Source organism: Pinus tabuliformis, chromosome 8, assembly GCF_031772625.1.
Source record: "Pinus tabuliformis cultivar Carrire ecotype Pingquan chromosome 8, CPIR1, whole genome shotgun sequence".
NCBI lineage: Eukaryota > Viridiplantae > Streptophyta > Pinopsida > Pinales > Pinaceae > Pinus > Pinus tabuliformis.
Window position 1 is genome coordinate 47,383,214 of NC_142294.1, and position 18,087 is coordinate 47,401,300.

The following is an 18,087-nucleotide window of genomic DNA, read 5'->3' on the forward strand; positions in this document are numbered from 1 at the left end:
CAGCGGGAACTGCCAGGAATAGCCAGAATTGCCGGAACTGCCGAACAGCCAGAGCATCTGTCTCCGAAGGAGAGCAGCATGCAAGGGACAACTAACTAACCTTGGGACAGTGGTATGGTACTTAGCAACAAATACACCAAGCATGCAATGTTACAGTTAGCATGCAACAACGAGCATGCAAAGGACAAGAAGCATGCTAGGGACAACAAGAAATCAAGATGCAGCAAGCACATAGTTCAGTATGGCAACATGGTGCAGCAATGGCACATAATGCAATACAATGATGGGTATAGTCATGATTAATGAAGCATGATGAGATGCGGCATAGTAATGATAGGTGCAGCATGGTGCAGCACAGTGAGATGCAACATGATGACGAAATGCAACACGACGATAGGTGAAGGAGTCACCTTGGAGAATCATTTGAAGCCGCATGTTTTCAACTGATCTCATGTATCATATTTTTAGAGATGATCTATGCTCTTATCTAGATAAGTCAAAGTGTTGACTTCTGTTGTAAACGTACTATCTCTCTCTCTCTCTCTTTGTTGAACTATTGAAGAATTGATCAAGGGTTTCCCCACATTGGGGTTTGTCCCTGGCTAGCGCCACATCTTGTGTCCTCTTGTCCTGGCTTGTCTTCTGCGATTTATGTTTATGTTCTATTTGCAGTTTACTTTAATGCTGATGTGATTGCTAATCTGGAAAAGATATTGAGCTTACTGTGAAAATTGAAATAAATTGCTCTAAGCATAGAACATACCTAAAATTTAACATGGTATCAGAGCTGAGGTGAAGACAATGCCCAAGCAAGAGTGAAAGAGCAATCACCGAAGACAGTTGGGAAAGGACAAAAGGATCAATGGATTCCTCATCCTTCTTCAAATTCACCAAGGGTGAAGTCGAAACAGAGAATATTATCAGAATGGCGCAACAAAAGTTTCTGATGGCCTACCTAAAGATCACTCATGGGAAGTACCTCTCATCTGATCAATGAGCAGGGAAATAGGGTTAGGGACCATAGTAGTACTATCAATGGACGCATCGATGTATCTACCGTACTCCCTATGCTAGGATGACCTCCATTGATCTGGGATCAATGAAACTGATCTGGGATCAGTATGAGTGGTTTGAGACACTCTCTTGTGATATTGATTTGGGATCAATAAAACTGACTTTGGGCCAGTAAGAGTGATGTGACACTCTCTTCAAATGAAACTGACTTCGGGTCTGTAGAGAATGGTATGAGACATTCTCAATCAATTCTTCTTCTTCATGGTTCAGCAGAGCAAAGCAGAACTAAGGAGAGTAGAGCAGGGCAGGGCACTGATGGCAGAGATAGTACAGTCGGACATATGGATCAGTGGATGGAGTTCTCCCTAGTTGAGAGGGAGTGTTAAAATTGGCAACTAGGGCCAAAATCCATGTGGATCATCTTATTAATGGAAGCTGATATTTTTCTTTGATTCCTCTCATCGAGAGGTGTAGGATTGATCTAAAGATCATCCCATTCCGATAAGTATTCATGGAGATATGGATTTATTTGTGTTGTGGGACAATTCGTCAAGGTCGGCCAGCAATCAAATAAACCCCACTTGTGCTCAACGTTTTAGTATAAATAGAGGTGGCCTTCAAGTCATTTCAACACACTTGGGATCTCTTCCTCTCTACATGTCTTTGGGTTTTAGTAGGAGGAGAGATCCTAAGGGATAATGTTGCCCTCATCCAGAGGTTAGAAGCCAAAACTACCGGAATTTCCGGGAATAGCTGGAATTGCCGAAACTGTCAGAACTGCCGGGAATAGCTGGAATTGCCAGAACAGGCGGGAAAGTTGACGCAGAGGCAAAAATCGGAATTGCCGGAATTGCCAGAACTGCCGAACAACCAAAGCATCTGTCTTCGAAGGAGAGTAGCATGCAAGGGACAACTAACTAACATTGGGACAGTTGTATGGTACTTAGCAGCAAATACACCAAGCATGCAATGTTACAGTGAGCATGCAAGGGGCAGCTAGCATGCAAAGGACAACAAGCATGCTAGGGACAACAAGAAAGCAAGATGCAACCAACACATAGGTCAGTATGGCAACATGGTGTAGCAATGGCACATAATGCAGTACAGTGATGGGTACAGTCATGATTATGAAGCATGATGAGATGCAACATAGTAATGATGGGTGCAGCATGGTGCAGCACGGTGAGGTGCAACATGATGACGAAATGCAACACAACGATAGGTGAAGGAGTCACCTTGGAGAATCATTTGAAGCCGCATGTCTTCAACTAATTTCATGTATCATCTTCTTAGGGATGATCTATGCTCTTATCTAGATAAGTCAAAGTGTTGACTTCTGTTGTAAATGTACTATCTCTCTCTCTCTCTCTTTATTGAACTATTGAAGAATTGATCAAGGGTTTCCCCACATTGGGGTTTGTCCCTGGGGAGCACCACATATTGTGTCCTCTTGTCTTGGCTTGTCTTCTGCGATTTATGTATATGTTCTATCTGCGGTTTACTTTAATGCTGATGTGATTGCTAATCTGGAAAAGATATTGATCTTACTGTGAAAATTGAAATAAATTGCTCTAAGCATAGAACATACCTAAAATTTAACAAACTATGTTGGGGCTCTAACGGCCAAGATTAAAACTTAATCAAGGGCTAGGATCATATCACAGTCGATCCATATGAGTTTCTAGAGAATTGTCACCTTGACTTAATTAATTATGATTAATTTACTAGTTTCCTAAGTTTAGACTTAGGAAACATTAAAAAATAAGTTAATAATCTAATTGAGCCATCTCCAGGTGGATTTTCCAAAAACGATTTATGGGTTATGGAGATCTCATGTATTCGAGCCTCTCCACTAAGTTTCGTGAGTAGAACACATCTTATGCTAAAAAGCTAACACTCCCTTTTAGCGAGGACTGTGTTCTAGCGCTGCATACCCTGCTACAACACTCTATCTCTGTATCATCCTTTGTCAAGCTGTTGATGTTTGGCCACCGCTACCCACCAACCACTGTGCAACTCTGATGTTGCATCCGTGTTGCTGCTGACACTGCGATATTGCTACCAACTCTGAATCTACACTGCAACTCCCTCTCATCTGTTGCTATTGCTACTGCAACAACTGCAACTCCCTCTCATCTGTTGCTATTGCTACTGCAACAACTGCAACTAAGAAGCATCTAAAATACTTAGTCAATTGTGTTCAGTGTGATGCATCTATCTTCTGAGTCTTGACTGCTACTAGTCTCTACACTGTCATTGAAGAATCTACGTTGCTTCCAACTCTGCACTAAGCCACCTGCTCTACTGTCAACACTGCACTGCGCTCCTAAGAACATGACTGCTACTAGTTTGCAAATTTCACTAGGAATCTAAATGCATCGTTGACATTGATCCATCCTGTTACTGAATACTGTGGGCCCCCGTAGCAACGTAATGATCCATGAGGAGGACACCTCAAGGATCTTGCCCAATCTCTGTAGTTTTGGAGTATAGCTCCATGTCGCCTCACCTCACTCCTAGAGGTATGGCTGCCATCATAGCAAAGTATTCCTCCAGCCTGGAGGACAACTTGTCTATTTCGGCTGACGCTATTGCCTAGTCCTGCTTCTCCTGTTTGTCCTTATTTCTAAGAGAACACTGAGTACTGTAGTGACCGAGCTCACCACATCTGAAGTACTTGACCTTTGACATGTCTTTCTTCTTCTTCTTCTGTTCCCCTTGTCCTTGGCTGGGACCCTTAGATGCTAGGGCCAAATTCTCCTCTTCCTTCTCACTCTTGACAATCTTGTTGTTGCTACCACTGATGGTGCACTTTACTAGAGCTCGCTTCAACTCCTCCTGCTGCAGATCAACCCACATCCTGTCCCAATCAGGCAAAGTGTCTCTGCCCAATATGCTTTGGACAAATACTTTGCCAGTCCTCTGAGACACTGTTTAGTGCCAATCGTACAAGCTCTGTCGGTTGGGGTGCCTCCCCAACGACTGCTAGCTGATATCGGACCTCCCGAATCCGAGTGAGGAAGGGATCTATGCCTTCACCCTTTTGCATCTTGATAGTTCTCAACTTCTCTTGGAGAAACATCTTCCACTGCTTGGAAGAACTCTGATATAGTGTGGAGAGAGCTACCCACATTTCCTTGGCAATATTCTTCCCAGAAATATGCGAGACCATATGATCTTGAACTCCATCCAAAATCATTCGCTTTAGCTTCGCCATTTCCTTTCTGTACTCCTTCTACTGATCTACATCTTGGGGTACTACTACAACATTGTTCACATAGACTTTCAGACCATATTCATCTAGAAAGAAGGACATCCTAGCCTTCCAGATGACATAGTTGGAGGCTCCCTCTAATTTATCTTGGTCTCTAAGCCTTGTTGTGGCCATCTCTGAATCTGGTCTGGAAACTCCCCCTTCCTCTGCTCGGCTGCTGCTATGCTACTCACGCTCCCTCTTGGAATGCACAGTTCTGCTAATTGTTACTGTCACCTGCAACTGGGAAAATCAGATTTCTTGGCTAGAAACCCTTTGATAGAAATCTCCCTTTTTGTGTGCAATTTCTTTGCCACCCAACGCTGATTCTATTGCTGTAAACTGCCGCAAAACCCTCTGCGTCCAACCAAGGAATCTACTTAGCAAAAATCTGAGTTGTTGCTGCTCCCTCTGACTGCTGGAATCACTATCCTGGGCAAATCAACTTTTCTGCCAACCTGCAACTGACAATCGTACTCCTGCCCCAACAATTCGAACTGCCAATCTGGGTACTGTGCAACCTCTAAGAATTTCAGCACGCTGCTCCCTTTGAACAACAAAATTCTCTCCTTTGCTTCTGAGCTTCTCGGTTGATCACTTATGCTCCGATACCATATGAAAATGTCAATACTGAAATCCTATTGCAACAACTAGAAATTAGATTTTTAATTAATTTAATGATTTATTTGCTACGACAAATACTAAATAATTCACACTGTAACCTTCACAAATAAAACCACGGAAAATAATAGCGTTGGAAATTGAGAAATGCTAGCCCACACACATGAAATATGACAATTATTTTTGTTCAAATGTCTCCAGGAAAACCTAACCTGGGAAAAACTGTGCAACAATTGAAGGTTTTATTATTATGCAGCAGTGAAATCTAAGTACAATCTATGGATGCCCAACTAGAAATCCAAACAAGTAGTATCTGACAAAAATAATTAGAGAGAAGATTTTTTCTCACTCCACAAGCAATCCTGACACTAGCTCCTCTTGAAAAACTAGTCGTCCAAACCCCAACGTAGGTCCTCTGCGCAGTCCTTGTGTTGCCTCTCACATGTGAGCCTCCAAGCAAGCCATCTTGCCTGCATCTGCTACTGGAAGTGACTCTCTGACCCTTTGGAAGACTTTCCTGACCTCTGGAAGCTGAATCGACTTCCCAACTAAATTGAACTACTCTGCTTCAGCTACTGCGTAGTCCTTGTGCTGCGTCTGCGTGGATCACTTTTTTCATTTGTTGCTGCCTCTCCAGATCTGGAAATCTTCCTCTGGATCACTGTCACTGCCCCTCACTGTCTCTGATTCAATCTCTGGCTCTCCGGCAACTGCTGCTGCTCTTTGGAAGTCGATTTTCCAAGGAAATCGAGCTGCTCAAGTGTCTCAAGTATATTGTCCAAGTGCCCATCGACTTCTTCGTATAATCCTTTGTTGGAGCTCCAACGACCTATATTAAAACTTAGTCAAGGGCTAGGTCATACTAGAGTCGATCCGTGTGAGTTTCTAGAGAATTCTCACCTTGACTTAATTAATTTTGATTAATTAACTAGTTTTCCTAAGTTTAGACTTAGGAAACATTAAAAAATAGGTTAATAATATAATTAAGCCATTTCTAGGTGGAATTTCCAGAAACGATTTCTGGGTTATGGAGATCTCTTGTATAGTAGACTCTCCACCAAGTTTCGTGACTAAAACACATCCGATACTACAAAAACTAACAAGAAATTGTTTGGAACAACTATGATTGAATGATTTAGTCTTCATACAACACAACCTTCGTTTGAGGTCCAACTAATTGTTGAACAAAATAGTTGATATAGATCCCATTGTGTTGGAGGATATTGTTCTTTCTCTAGAATGGATTGTCAATTGTCAGCCAAAAATTTTTGTTGTGGTGATTTGGGTTGGATGGACTTGAAGCCACTTACAAACACTAGAGGCTCCAAGCATTAGTGATGCCATTAGAAGATTGAGGCGAGCTGCGAGGCAAAGGGTGTTGATCAGGATCTTGATCTAAGGAATGATTTTGATAATATGTGAGATTTATTGTAACATAATATTTAGGACTCTATAGACCATTTAGCGTGTCCATGTTATGTGTTTTTGTTCAGATATTTATTACAGTGGGTTCCATTTTGTTATATTCATCCTTAAATGTTATATCTTTTTCCAAGGAAAACCTTGGTGGGAACCCAAGAGATGCTTGCCCACTTTTGTAGATGGCATCTTTAGTAAACTTATCAGGGTAGACTAGTGCACCTCACCCAAAGGGATTTGAAGTGGGCACCTACTGACACAGAACTAATCAAATGCCTGACAACATTAGTGACAAACAATCAAGCTAACCCTTCAACTCCCTGCTATGTTTATGAGCAAACTTTGCATATTTGGTGGCTAATGGTTTGTGTGAAAATTTCTGAATCTACACATCAGAAATTCTACTGCAATCACTGGTTTATCATCTCCTACTTGTTCTTTAAATTTAACAAGTTATTTAATTTCTTAAACAACGATGAAAACACTATTGCAACCTACACATACATATAGACCATGAACTGAAATAAACTGAGACAATCACATAAGGGACACTGTTATTTTTGGATAAACGCTTCCGGAAAAACCCAATTCGGGAAAACCAGTGCAACATATAGAGGGTTTGTTTTATTAAGCATACTTCTAAGTGCAACTAGGGTGCCAAAACCAGTTCACCCAGCAGAGAATAAACTCGGCAGAAGTACCTCTATCCTGAGACATATATTTTGACAATTCCAACAACTGGATGATCAAACCCCACAGATGACAATGTTGTTCCTAGTGCTGGGCAGCGATGGCTACTCCAAGCTCTGCGCTAGAACTGCGTCACCTCCTCTAGGAGCTGCGTCACCCTCCAAGTGAGCCTCCCTTGCTCAAAAGTCAATATGCTGAACTGCTACTTTCTCTGCCCCACAGAAAAACCCTAACGCTGCCTCTAAGGGACTGCGTCAACCCCTCTAGCTTTTGTATCACCCTCTTTGGAGCTGCACTGTCTCTCCTATTGCTGCTCTGCCTCTCTGCTATGTATTCTCGGCCTTGGACTGAAGTCCCTCTACCGAACTGTCGCTCTCACTCTGCAACTCAGACCACTAGCTCGATTTTCTTAGCAAACCATGCATTGGAAAAATCGATCTCTTTGATTCTTGGTGTCTCCAACTGACCCTCAAGCCTGCTCTTATACTTTTCCTATTGATGAATCAACGACGGTGATCTAATCTCTAATCAACGACTAAGATTAAAACAGGCTTGATCCTCGTCACTTAGAACCTTCTCACCCATATTTTTATTAATACGCATTAGAATTTTTATCTTCCTAAGTTTAGACTTACGAACCCATTAAAAATATTAACTATTTTAATAACTCCTCATCCGGGTGGAATTTCTCCAAACAATTTCTGGGTTCTGGAGATCTCATGTGTTCTAGCCCCTCCACAAAATTTCAAAGCTATAGCACATCCGATGCTACCCAAAATCATCACTCCCTCTTAGCGAGGAATGTACTCTAGCAATACTTCCCCATAGAAGCATTACACTGATCCACTGCATCATTCCTTTGTGTTGCTGATGCTTGGCATGCTGCCCTTCATCGACTGCACCGCTGCTTCATGTATTGCTGCCCATGACTCTGCCACTTCCATTGATGCATCTGTACTACAACTCCCTCTCAAAACGTTGCATCATGCTGCCCATAGCATTGCCACTGCTAACTATTGTATTGCAACTCAGTTGCTGAGAAGTAAGCAACTAAAAACTCACCCAAACATTGACATGCTAGTCAGTATGGATGCCTCGTGATGTTGAAGCTACCTCTGCTGCTAATCTGTGCTGACCCTTTGCTACTACTGCGCTGCTACAAACTACTCTGTGCGTCTTCCATTGCTACAACATCCATTGTGCTGCCTCAGACTTTGGCACTCTAGCTCTGCCATTGTCGCTCCATCACACCTCTCTCCAACCGACACCTGTCATTTTTCTATTGTCGTTAAGGGCTCCCGTAGTCGTATGTGATCCAAGAGTTTGGGCACCTCAAGATCCTACCCTGTCATGTAGTCCTCTCGACTACCACTCCATGTCGTCCCACCTCTTCTCTAGAGGCGCATGAGCACTCATGGCACAATCGTCATCCTCGCCTTCCTTGTCAGCTTTCGCTAGAGCAACCTTTCAGTCAGAAGCCTCCCCCTTGCCCTTCTTCCGGGGGCACTAAGTGGCATAATGTCCCAGTTCCCCACAGTTGAAGCATCTGACCTTGGTTATGTCTTTCTTTCTCTTCTACTGCCCTTGTTGTCCCGATGATGCGAGAGTTGCATCCTCCTCCTCCTCCATCTTGATCCGGGTTCCCTTGCCACTACTCCATGCCTTTGTCAACCTCTTGAGCTCTTCTGGTCGAAGAGCTACCCACATCTCCTTCCAACTGGGGAGAGTCGCTCTGCCCAAAATTTGAATAAATGTCTCTCAGTGCTTGGTGACTGCATTCAGGGCAGTGCTAACCATGAACTCAGGATATGGTGTAGACCCTATGGAAGTCAAATGGTCACGAATCCCTTGCAACCTGAGAAGGAAGGGATCTATCTCCTCTCCTTTCTGCATCTGGTACTGTCTCCGTTGATTTTCTAATAGCATATTTTGTTGCACGAAAGAGCTTTGGTACAACGTGGTCAGGGTCTCCCACATCTCCTTTGCTATTTCCTTCTCAGCAATGTGTGGTACTACATGATCCTTGACCCCGTCTAGGATCATGCACTTTGCCTTCGCCTGGGCCTCCTCGTACTTCGTTGCCGCATCAGCGTCAACCAGAACAACAACCACTGTCAAGGCATAGTCCTTAATGTGATGTTTATCTAGGATTACCAGGATCCTGGCCTACCAGATGAAAAAATTGGATGCTCTGTCCAATCTGCCTGATCCCTCAACCCATTCATTGCCATCTCTGCTAAAAAATAGGACTGGCTCTCTTCTCCCTTTCCTGCCGTCAATCTAGCAAGACTTGGATCCAGATTCTTTGGGCGCAAGAAACCCTCTAAGGAACATGTTCCTCTCTAAACTCCCTCTGAGTCCTGATTTCCCTCTCAGAAATCCTCTGGCCAACTGTCGAATTGCTCCTCTCCAACCATCCTTAGCTGTTGCAACGCAGATCTAGATTTCTTGGCTAGAAATTTGTCAAGACAGTGATTCCCTCTACCTTGGCTCTGTCTCCACAGACACTGTTCTACACCAATAGAATTAGCATCCCAAAAGCTCCTCAAATCGAAATTTTCTCTCCTCCCTTAGCCCCGACAACTGAAGAATTTGAGCCCCCTTGACTCTGAAATCACTGCATGAGCTAGATCGGCATCTCCTGGTCACTGTGTCAATCCTTCCTAGCTCAAAAAGATGACATGGCATTGTGTGAGCCTGATCTGCCCCCCCTTCTGCTTCTGTAATGGCCTAGATAGTTGACGCAGCTACTGCATGGACTCCTCCCAGCCACTGTGTCACCCGCACCTAGCTCAAAGTGTGGACGCAGGCACTGCGTGAGCCTCTACCTCACCTTTTCTGCACTGCATCACTCCTTCTGCGTCTCTAGCTTTAGAACAACATTGTCACTCGGGATAGCTGCTTTTCTGCTGCAAATTCTCTAGATTTCTTCGCTAGTGTCCTCAGTCTCCTATGATATGCAATGCTCTGATACCATGTGAAAATTTCTGAATCATCATAAATTCTACTGCAATCACTATTTTATCATCTCCTACTTGTTCTTTACATTTAACAAGTTATTTAATTACTTAAACAACAATGAAAACACTATTGCAGCCTACACATACATACAGATCATGAACTTAAATAAACTGAGACAATCACACAAGGGACACCGTTATATTTGGACAATTTCCCTGGAAAAACCCAATTCGGGAAAACCGGTGTAGCATATAGAGGGTTTGTATTATTAAGCAGATCTCTGAATACAACTAGGGTGCCAAATTTGGCTCACCCAATAGAGAATAAACCTGGCAGAAATACCTCTATCCGAAGACAGGTATTTTGACAATTCCAGCAACTGGATGATCAAACCCCATAGATGAAAATGTTGTTCCCAGTGCTAGGCAGCGATGGCTGCTCCGAGCTCTGTGCTGGGACTGCGTCACCTCCTCTAGGAGCTGCCTCATCTCGTCGAGGAGCCTCCCTTGCTCAGAAGTCAATATGCTGAACTGCTGCTCTCTTTGCCCCACAAAAAACCCCAATGCTGCTTCTAAGGGACTGTGTCAGCCCCTCTAGCTTCTGTGTCACCCTCTTTGGAGTTGCGTTGTCTCTCCTGCTGCTGCTCTGCCTCTCTGCAATGTATTCTCGGCCTTGGACTGAAGTCCCTCTACCGAACTGCCCCTCTCTCTGCAACTCAGACCACTAGCTCGATTTTCTTAGCAAATCACGCCCCCAGAAAAATTGAACTCTTTGATCTCTTGGTGTGTCTCCAACTGACCCTCAAGCCTCCTCTTATACTTTTCCTGTTGATGAATCAATGACCGTGATCTAATATCTAATCAATGACTAAGATTAAAACAGGCTTGATCCTCGTCACTTAGAACCTTCTCACCCATATTTTTATTAATACGCATTAATATTTTTATTTTCCAATGTTTAGACTTAGGAACCCATTAAAAATATTAATTATTTTAATAACTCCTCATCCGGGTGGAATTTCTCCAAATGATTTCTGGATTTAGGAGATCTCATGTGTTCTAGCCCCCCATGAAATTTCGGAGCTAGAGCACATTCGATGCTACCCAAAATCAACACTCTCTTAGCGAGGAATGTGCTCTAGCAATACTTCCCCATAGAAGCATTACATTGATCCATTGCATCGATCCTTTGTGCTGCTGATGCTTGGCCTGCTGCCCTTCATCCACTGCACCATTGCTTCCTGTACTGTTGCCCATGACTCTACCACTGCCATTGTTGCATCTGTACTACAACTCCCTCTCAAAATGCTCCATCATGCTGCCCATAACACTACCACTGCTAACTGTTGCATTGCAGCTCAGTTGCTAAGAAGTAAGCAACTGGAAACTCACCCAAACACTGACATGCTGGTCAGTATGGATGCCTCGTGATGCTGAAGCTACCTCTGCTACTACTCTGTGCTGACCCTCTGCTGCTACTGTGCTGTTGCAAACTGCTTTATGCCTCTTCCACTGCTACAACATCCACTGCGCTGCCTCAGACTTTGGCACTCTAGCTTTGCCATTGTCGCTCCAATCGACACCCGTCATTTTGCTGCTGTCGTTAAGGGATCCCATAGCCGTATGTGATCCAAGTCTTTGGGCACCTCAAGGATCATGCCCTGTCATGTAGTCCTCTTGACTACAACTCCATGTCGCCCCACCTCTTCTGCAGAGGCACATGAGCACTCATGGCACAATTGTCATTCTCGCCTTCCTTGTTAGCTTTCGCTGGAGCAGCCTTTGAGTCAAAAGCCCTCCCTTGCCCTTCTTCCGGGGGCGTTGAGTGGCATAATGTCCCAATTCCCCACAGTTGAAGCATCTGACCTTGGTTATGTCCTTCTTTCTCTTTTGCTGCCTTTGTTGTCTCGATGATGCGAGAGCTGCATCCTCCTCCGCCTCCTTCTTAACCCAGGTTCCCTTGCCGCTACTCCCTACCTTGGTCAACCTCTTGAGCTCTTCTTGTAGAAGAGCTACCCACATCTCCTCCCAACTGGGGAGAGTCGCTCTGCCCAAAATACTTTGGACAAATGTCTCCTAGTCCTTGGTGATTGCATTTAGGGCAGTCCTGACCAGTGTTGCGGGGGAGCGCCCCCCCCCCCTCGCTCCCGCTCCCGATCCGCGCTCCGGGCGGGAGCGACTCGGGAGCGGGTCGGGAGCGCGCTCCCAAAATCGCTCCCGAAAAGGGAGCAATTTCGGGAGCGCGCTCCCTAAAAAAATTTTCGCTCCCTGCCTTTTCGGGAGTGTTTTCGGGAGCGTTTTGCCTTTTTTGCATTTTTTTTTTTTGTAGTTATGTTCGAAATGCAATTTTTTTTGAAAGAAACAAATAGTTTTTGAGTGGGGCAACTTAATGATCAAGTCTAGGCCCTAGTATTGATATGCTATTCATGGTAATGTTAAATTCTTAAAGTAAAAGTGACATTTTCTTTAATTTTCATTTTCATCCTTTTACTTAAATTTTTAACATTACCATGAAATGACTCAGGATGTTTGAGAGTGGTTTCGTCCTCATTGGATTTCATATGGAGAAAGTAGAATTTTAGATTTCTTTCAAAATCCAGCAGACTTATCAGTTTTTCAGGATTTCAGGATTGGGGGATTGCAATGTTTCCATTGAATTTTGTCATGTATTAGGGTATGGAACTCATATTTAATCAAGAGTACCAATCCCTCTATGTACCTTGATGTTAGTGACATTGGTTGTCGAACTCCTCTATCATGACCCTTCTAAAAATGTACGCATCACTCAAACAAAATCTTGACTTGACATGCTATGCTTTTTCTATCTTATGTTAATGCTTAGAGGGTGATATTAATGACAAAGAGCCCTATACAGATACAAAGGTAATGACAAAGATACCTCTGGATATTAATGCTTGGAGGGTGATATTAATGACAAAGATCCTGATTTTGCAACAAGACTAAAAAATTAGACATTTCTCGTGGTGGCAAGAGGCCCAAGCATAAGAAATAGATAATAGATTTACTTCTCTTTTCTAGTTCCTAGTAGCTTTTATAACTATTGACTCTTTCATATTTATTATGATATTTTTTTAAACAATATATGACAATTTAAGTTTGAAGTTGGCAATTATAACTCATTAGTAATGAATTATGAATATGATGCTTCATGAAAGTTGAAAGTTGTTTCATTTCATTTCATTTTATAACATTTCATTTCATGTTAGATATTATTTGTTGTAATGGTTACACTTAGCTTACAAGTACAACTTTGGTGATCAATGATGATAAATGTTATATATTGAATTTTGAAAGCTTGAAACTTTAAGATTGATGAATCATGAGACTCAATATGTTGTATGTTACTATGTTACTAACTTGCGGACGTGGTTGATGAAGATTATAACTTCTAGATGATTGTTGTTATATGGTTCAATCTATGCTTTTTTATGTTTTTATATCTAATTCATCATTCTACATGTTTTTGTTGACATATATGTATCAAAAATTAAAAAATATATATATTTTTAAAAAATCGCTCCGGGATTCGCTCCCAAACCGAGAGCTTCTGAAAATGGTCGCTCCCGCTCCCGCTTCCGCTCCCGCTCCCCACTTCCGCTCCCGCTCCCAAGTAACATTGGTCCTGACCATGAACTCAGGATCTAGTGTAGACCCTACAGAAGTCAACTGGTCGCGAATCCCTTGCAAACTGAGAAGAAAGGGATCTATCTCCTCTCCTTTCTGCATCTGGTACTATCTCAACTGATTTTCTAATAACATATTCCATTGCACGGAAGAGCCCTGGTACAAGGTGGTAGGGTCTCCCACATCTCCCTCGATGTTTCCTTCTCAACAATGTGTGGTACTACATGATCTTTGACCCCGTCTAGGATCATGCACTTTGTGTTCGCCTGGGCCTCCTCGTACTTCTTTGCCACATTAGCGTCAACCGGAACAACAACCACTTTCAAGGCATAATCCTTGATGCGATTTTTATCTAGGATTGCTAGGATGCTGGCCTTCCAAATGACAAAATTGGATGCTCTGTCCAATTTGTCCTGATCCCTCAACCCATTCATTGCCATCTTTGCTCAAAAATAGGACTGGTTCTCTTCTCCCTCTCCTGCCGTCAATCTAGCAGTTGGATTTGGATTCCTTGGGCGCAAGAAACCCTCTAAGGAATAAGTTCCTCTCCAGACTCCCTTTGAGTGTTGATTTCCCTCTTGGAAATCCTATGGCCAACTATCGAATCGCTCCTCTCCAATCATTCTTAGCTGCTGCAACCTAGATCTAGATTTCTTGGCTAGAAATCTATCAAGGCAGTGATTCCCTCTACCTTGGCTCTGTCTCCACAGACATTATTTTGTACCAACAGAAACATCGTCCCAGCAACTCCTCAAATCGAAATCTGTTCTGCTCCCTTAGCCCCAACAACTGAAGAATTTGAGCCCCCTTTGGCTCTGTGCAATCACTACTTGAGCTGGATCAGCTCCTCTTGGCCATTGCGTCAATACTTCTTGGCTCAAAAAGATCACTGGCACTGTGTGAGCATGATCTGCCCCTGCTTTTGCTTCTGTGCTGGCCTAGATAGTTGACACAGCTACTGCATGGGCTCCTCCCAACTACTGTGTCACCCTCACCTAACGCAGGCACTGTGTGAGCCCCTGCGTCACCTTTTCTGCACTACATCACTCCTTCTGTGTCTTTGGCTTTGGAACAGTGTTGTCACTCGGGACAATTGTTTTTTTGCTGCAAATACTCCGGATTTCTTGGCTGGTGTCCTTAGTCTCCCATGATCTGCATTGCTCGTGAAAATTTCTGAATCTACACATAAAAAATTCTACTGCAATCACTAGTTTATCATCTCCTACTTGTTCTTTACATTTAACAAGTTATTTAATTACTTAAACAACGATGAAAAAACTATTGCAGCGTACACATACATACAAATCATGAACTGAAATAAACTGAGACAATCACACACGGGACACCGTTATTTTCGGACAATCGTCCCCAGAAAAACCCAATTCGGGAAAACCAGTGCAACATATATAGGGTTTGTATTATTAAGTAGATCTCTAAATACAACTAGGGTGCCAAATCCGGCTCACCCAACAGAGAATAAACCTGGCAGAAGTACCTTTATCCAGAGACAGATATTTTGACAATTCCAACAACTGGATGATCAAACCCCATAGATGACAACGTTGTTCCCAGTGTTGCGTTGCGATCGCTGCTCCAAGCTCTGCGCTGGAACTGGGTCACCTCCTTTAGGAGTTGTGTCACCCTGCCAGTGAGCCTCCCTTGCTCAAAAGTCTGTATGTTGAACTGCTGCTCTCTCTTCCCCACAACAAACCCCAACGATGCCTCTAAGGGACTGCGTCAGCCCCTCTAGCTTTTGCGTCACCCTCTCTGGAGCTGCACTGTCTCTCATGCTGCTGCTATGCCTCTCTGCTATGTATTCTCAGCCTTGGACTGAATTCCCTCTGCCGAACTGCCCTCTCTCTGCAACTTAGACCACTAGCTCGATTTTCTCAGCAAATCATGCCCCAGAAAAATCGAACTCTTTGATCTCTTGGTGTCTCCAACTGACCCTCAACCTCCTCTTATACTTTACCTGTTGACGAATCAACCACTGTGATCTAATCTCTAATCAACCGCTAAGATTAAAACATGCTTGATTCTCGGCACTTACAACCTTCTCACCCATTTTTTTATTAATACACATTAATATTTTTATTTTCTTAAGTTTAGACTTAAAAACCATTAAAAATATTAATTATTTTAATAACTCCTCATCCGGGTAGAATTTTTCTAAACGATCTCTAGGCTATGGAGATCTCATGTGTTTTAGCCCCTCCACAAAATTTCGGAGCTAGATCACATCCAATGCTTCCCAAAATCAATAGTTTGCATATATATATATATATAGAGAGAGAGAGAGATAGATATATATATATATATACATTTGAATATTTTATGTATATTTATAGGACCAATTATTTTCCTGATTTTTTCCTGGTTTTGGTCCGCTCCCAGTGAGTATGAGATTTCGGCTTTTCCAGTGTTATTGCCCCTTAATTATGTTTTCGACACTCACGGACTTCATAGATTTGGTTACATTTAGTCCTAGAATTTTTGAAGAATGATGATTCTAGATGTATGGTGGCCTCTTGTAGGTATTTTGAGCCCATTCTTACTGTGTTTAGGCACCATTTATTTGGCGTATACATATTAACAGTATTGAGTGGGGGAGCAGGCATATTTCGCTCCAGCCTCACCAAGTTAGCTTCCAGCTGCCGAGCCCAGTCTAGCAACTTCTGTTTGACTCTTGACTTTGTAAATATCTTGAAGTAACTACGAACGCATATGACATATATATAGTTACCTTGCCTGAATTTTAAGAGATACAACATATTTTGTTCTCTCAGGCATTTAATGATGATTTTACTTCTTGGAACCAAGTACGTAGATGCCCAGTAGATGCTATTCAACTTAATAAATCAACACACACAGATCGAGGGAAAAAAAGGTGCAAGGGTTTTCTGAAATCCGTAAGATCTAAGTGCAAGCTAAAATTTGGTATGGTTAATCAGGTCAATGGGCATCGGGAATTTGGAAAAATTATCTTGTGCCACCCCATATAATTCATTGTTATTCCTCTTCTTCACAGGACTTTATTGCTTTCTTATCATGTGTGGGTTCTTGTCACATGTAACTTTCCTCTATTTTCTTTTCAGATGGACAGCCATTTCTTGCCAGAATCCAGCTCTTTTCATTCAAAAAATCTGATCGTGTGAGTGTTTGAATCGTTTTTTTGATGGTGGAAATGGATTTAGCATCATCAAAAACCCTTGAGGCATCCAAAATCCTGAAGCTTGACAACTGTAAACCGGTTTTCCAAAAATTTCTGCCAGAGTTTGTCAAAGTTGTGCCGGAATTTTCATTTTTTTCCAGGCAAAAACATCGCCTCCTTAGACTACGGGATATAAATATGACAGATAAAACATAATTAGCAGTCCTTAGATAAAATCTGTGTCTTAGCCAGCATAATCTGGAGTTGAAGTGGTTATCATATGACAATGAAATTGAAAACAAGAACTAAACGAAGGCTTCTTCCTTTTTTTTGTTTTTCTGAAGATGGAAGCATTTCCAGTTATGAATATAATACATGACTTTCAGCAAAAGCGGTGGAGACACAGAGATTGAGTTTATAGAGGTTGTTAATCCAGAGTGTTTGCTTTTGAATTATATGCCTAATGCTATATAAATGTTTCTATCTAAGTGTGGTACTTCATTTGATGGTCTATTGCTTTTCTCTGGCAGCACAAACGATCAGGTATTAGAGGAGTACAAGAAAAATTATGTCGCAGAACAGAAGGCAGAAGTAAATTGTGAGAATTGAGACCTATTGATGTATTTTATTTTTAAAGAAATTCACATACAATTTTGGGTACAAGAGAAACTGTCAACGAAAAGACAAATAAATTGTAAGATTTGAGACCTGTTAACGTATTTTATTTGTAAAGAAATCAATGGAATTACAATTCAAATTTCACTCAGCATTTTATCCCACCATTTGAATATTAATATGGATTATATTTAACTCTTGTTATTTGGTGAATGTGATTTCCTAAACACTAGGGTTGTGGCAAACAAATTTTAGGAATATGCTTTTATGTCCATGCACACCCAAGTAAATAATTTTACCAAGCTGAATTTTATATATCTTTATTTTGAGTTGATTCTCCTGTATATTACGGTATTCAATACCTTGAGGAGAGTATATGGAAGTTACAATTTAGTTATAATTGAGCCCCAAGCCTATTAGGGGTTCACCGTTGAAACTATGCCATCTGCTATTAGAATCCAGTGCCTTGGATCTTTGTTCGTTTGTAAGTCTGAAGGAATTGGATTGAATACTGTCAACTTTCAAGTGAGAAACAAAAAGTAGCACGTTGGAGATGTTAAGAGACATAATAGATCATCTTAGTGATCGTACATGATTTTCTTAAAATTATCCAAATCATATATATTGTTGCCTGGAGTTTTACTATTTTTATGGTTTGGAACATTGATGGCTATTATTTTTCCTTTCAGATACCTTATTTTTGAAAATTTATGCATTTA

General features: G+C 42.0%; 1 protein-coding gene across 1 annotated transcript in view; it reads left to right on the forward strand.

Moving 5' to 3' along the window:
- The window catches only part of LOC149234076 (uncharacterized), a 138,583-nt gene extending 121,020 nt beyond the window's left edge, over positions 1 to 17,563 (forward strand). Inside the window, exon 3 of the mRNA XM_089461102.1 lies at positions 17,284 to 17,563. Coding sequence (XP_089317228.1) covers positions 17,284 to 17,362 — 79 coding nt within the window. The 3' untranslated portion in view covers positions 17,363 to 17,563. The remainder of the gene's footprint in view (positions 1 to 17,283) is intronic.
- Positions 17,564 to 18,087: the final 524 nt, after the last annotated feature.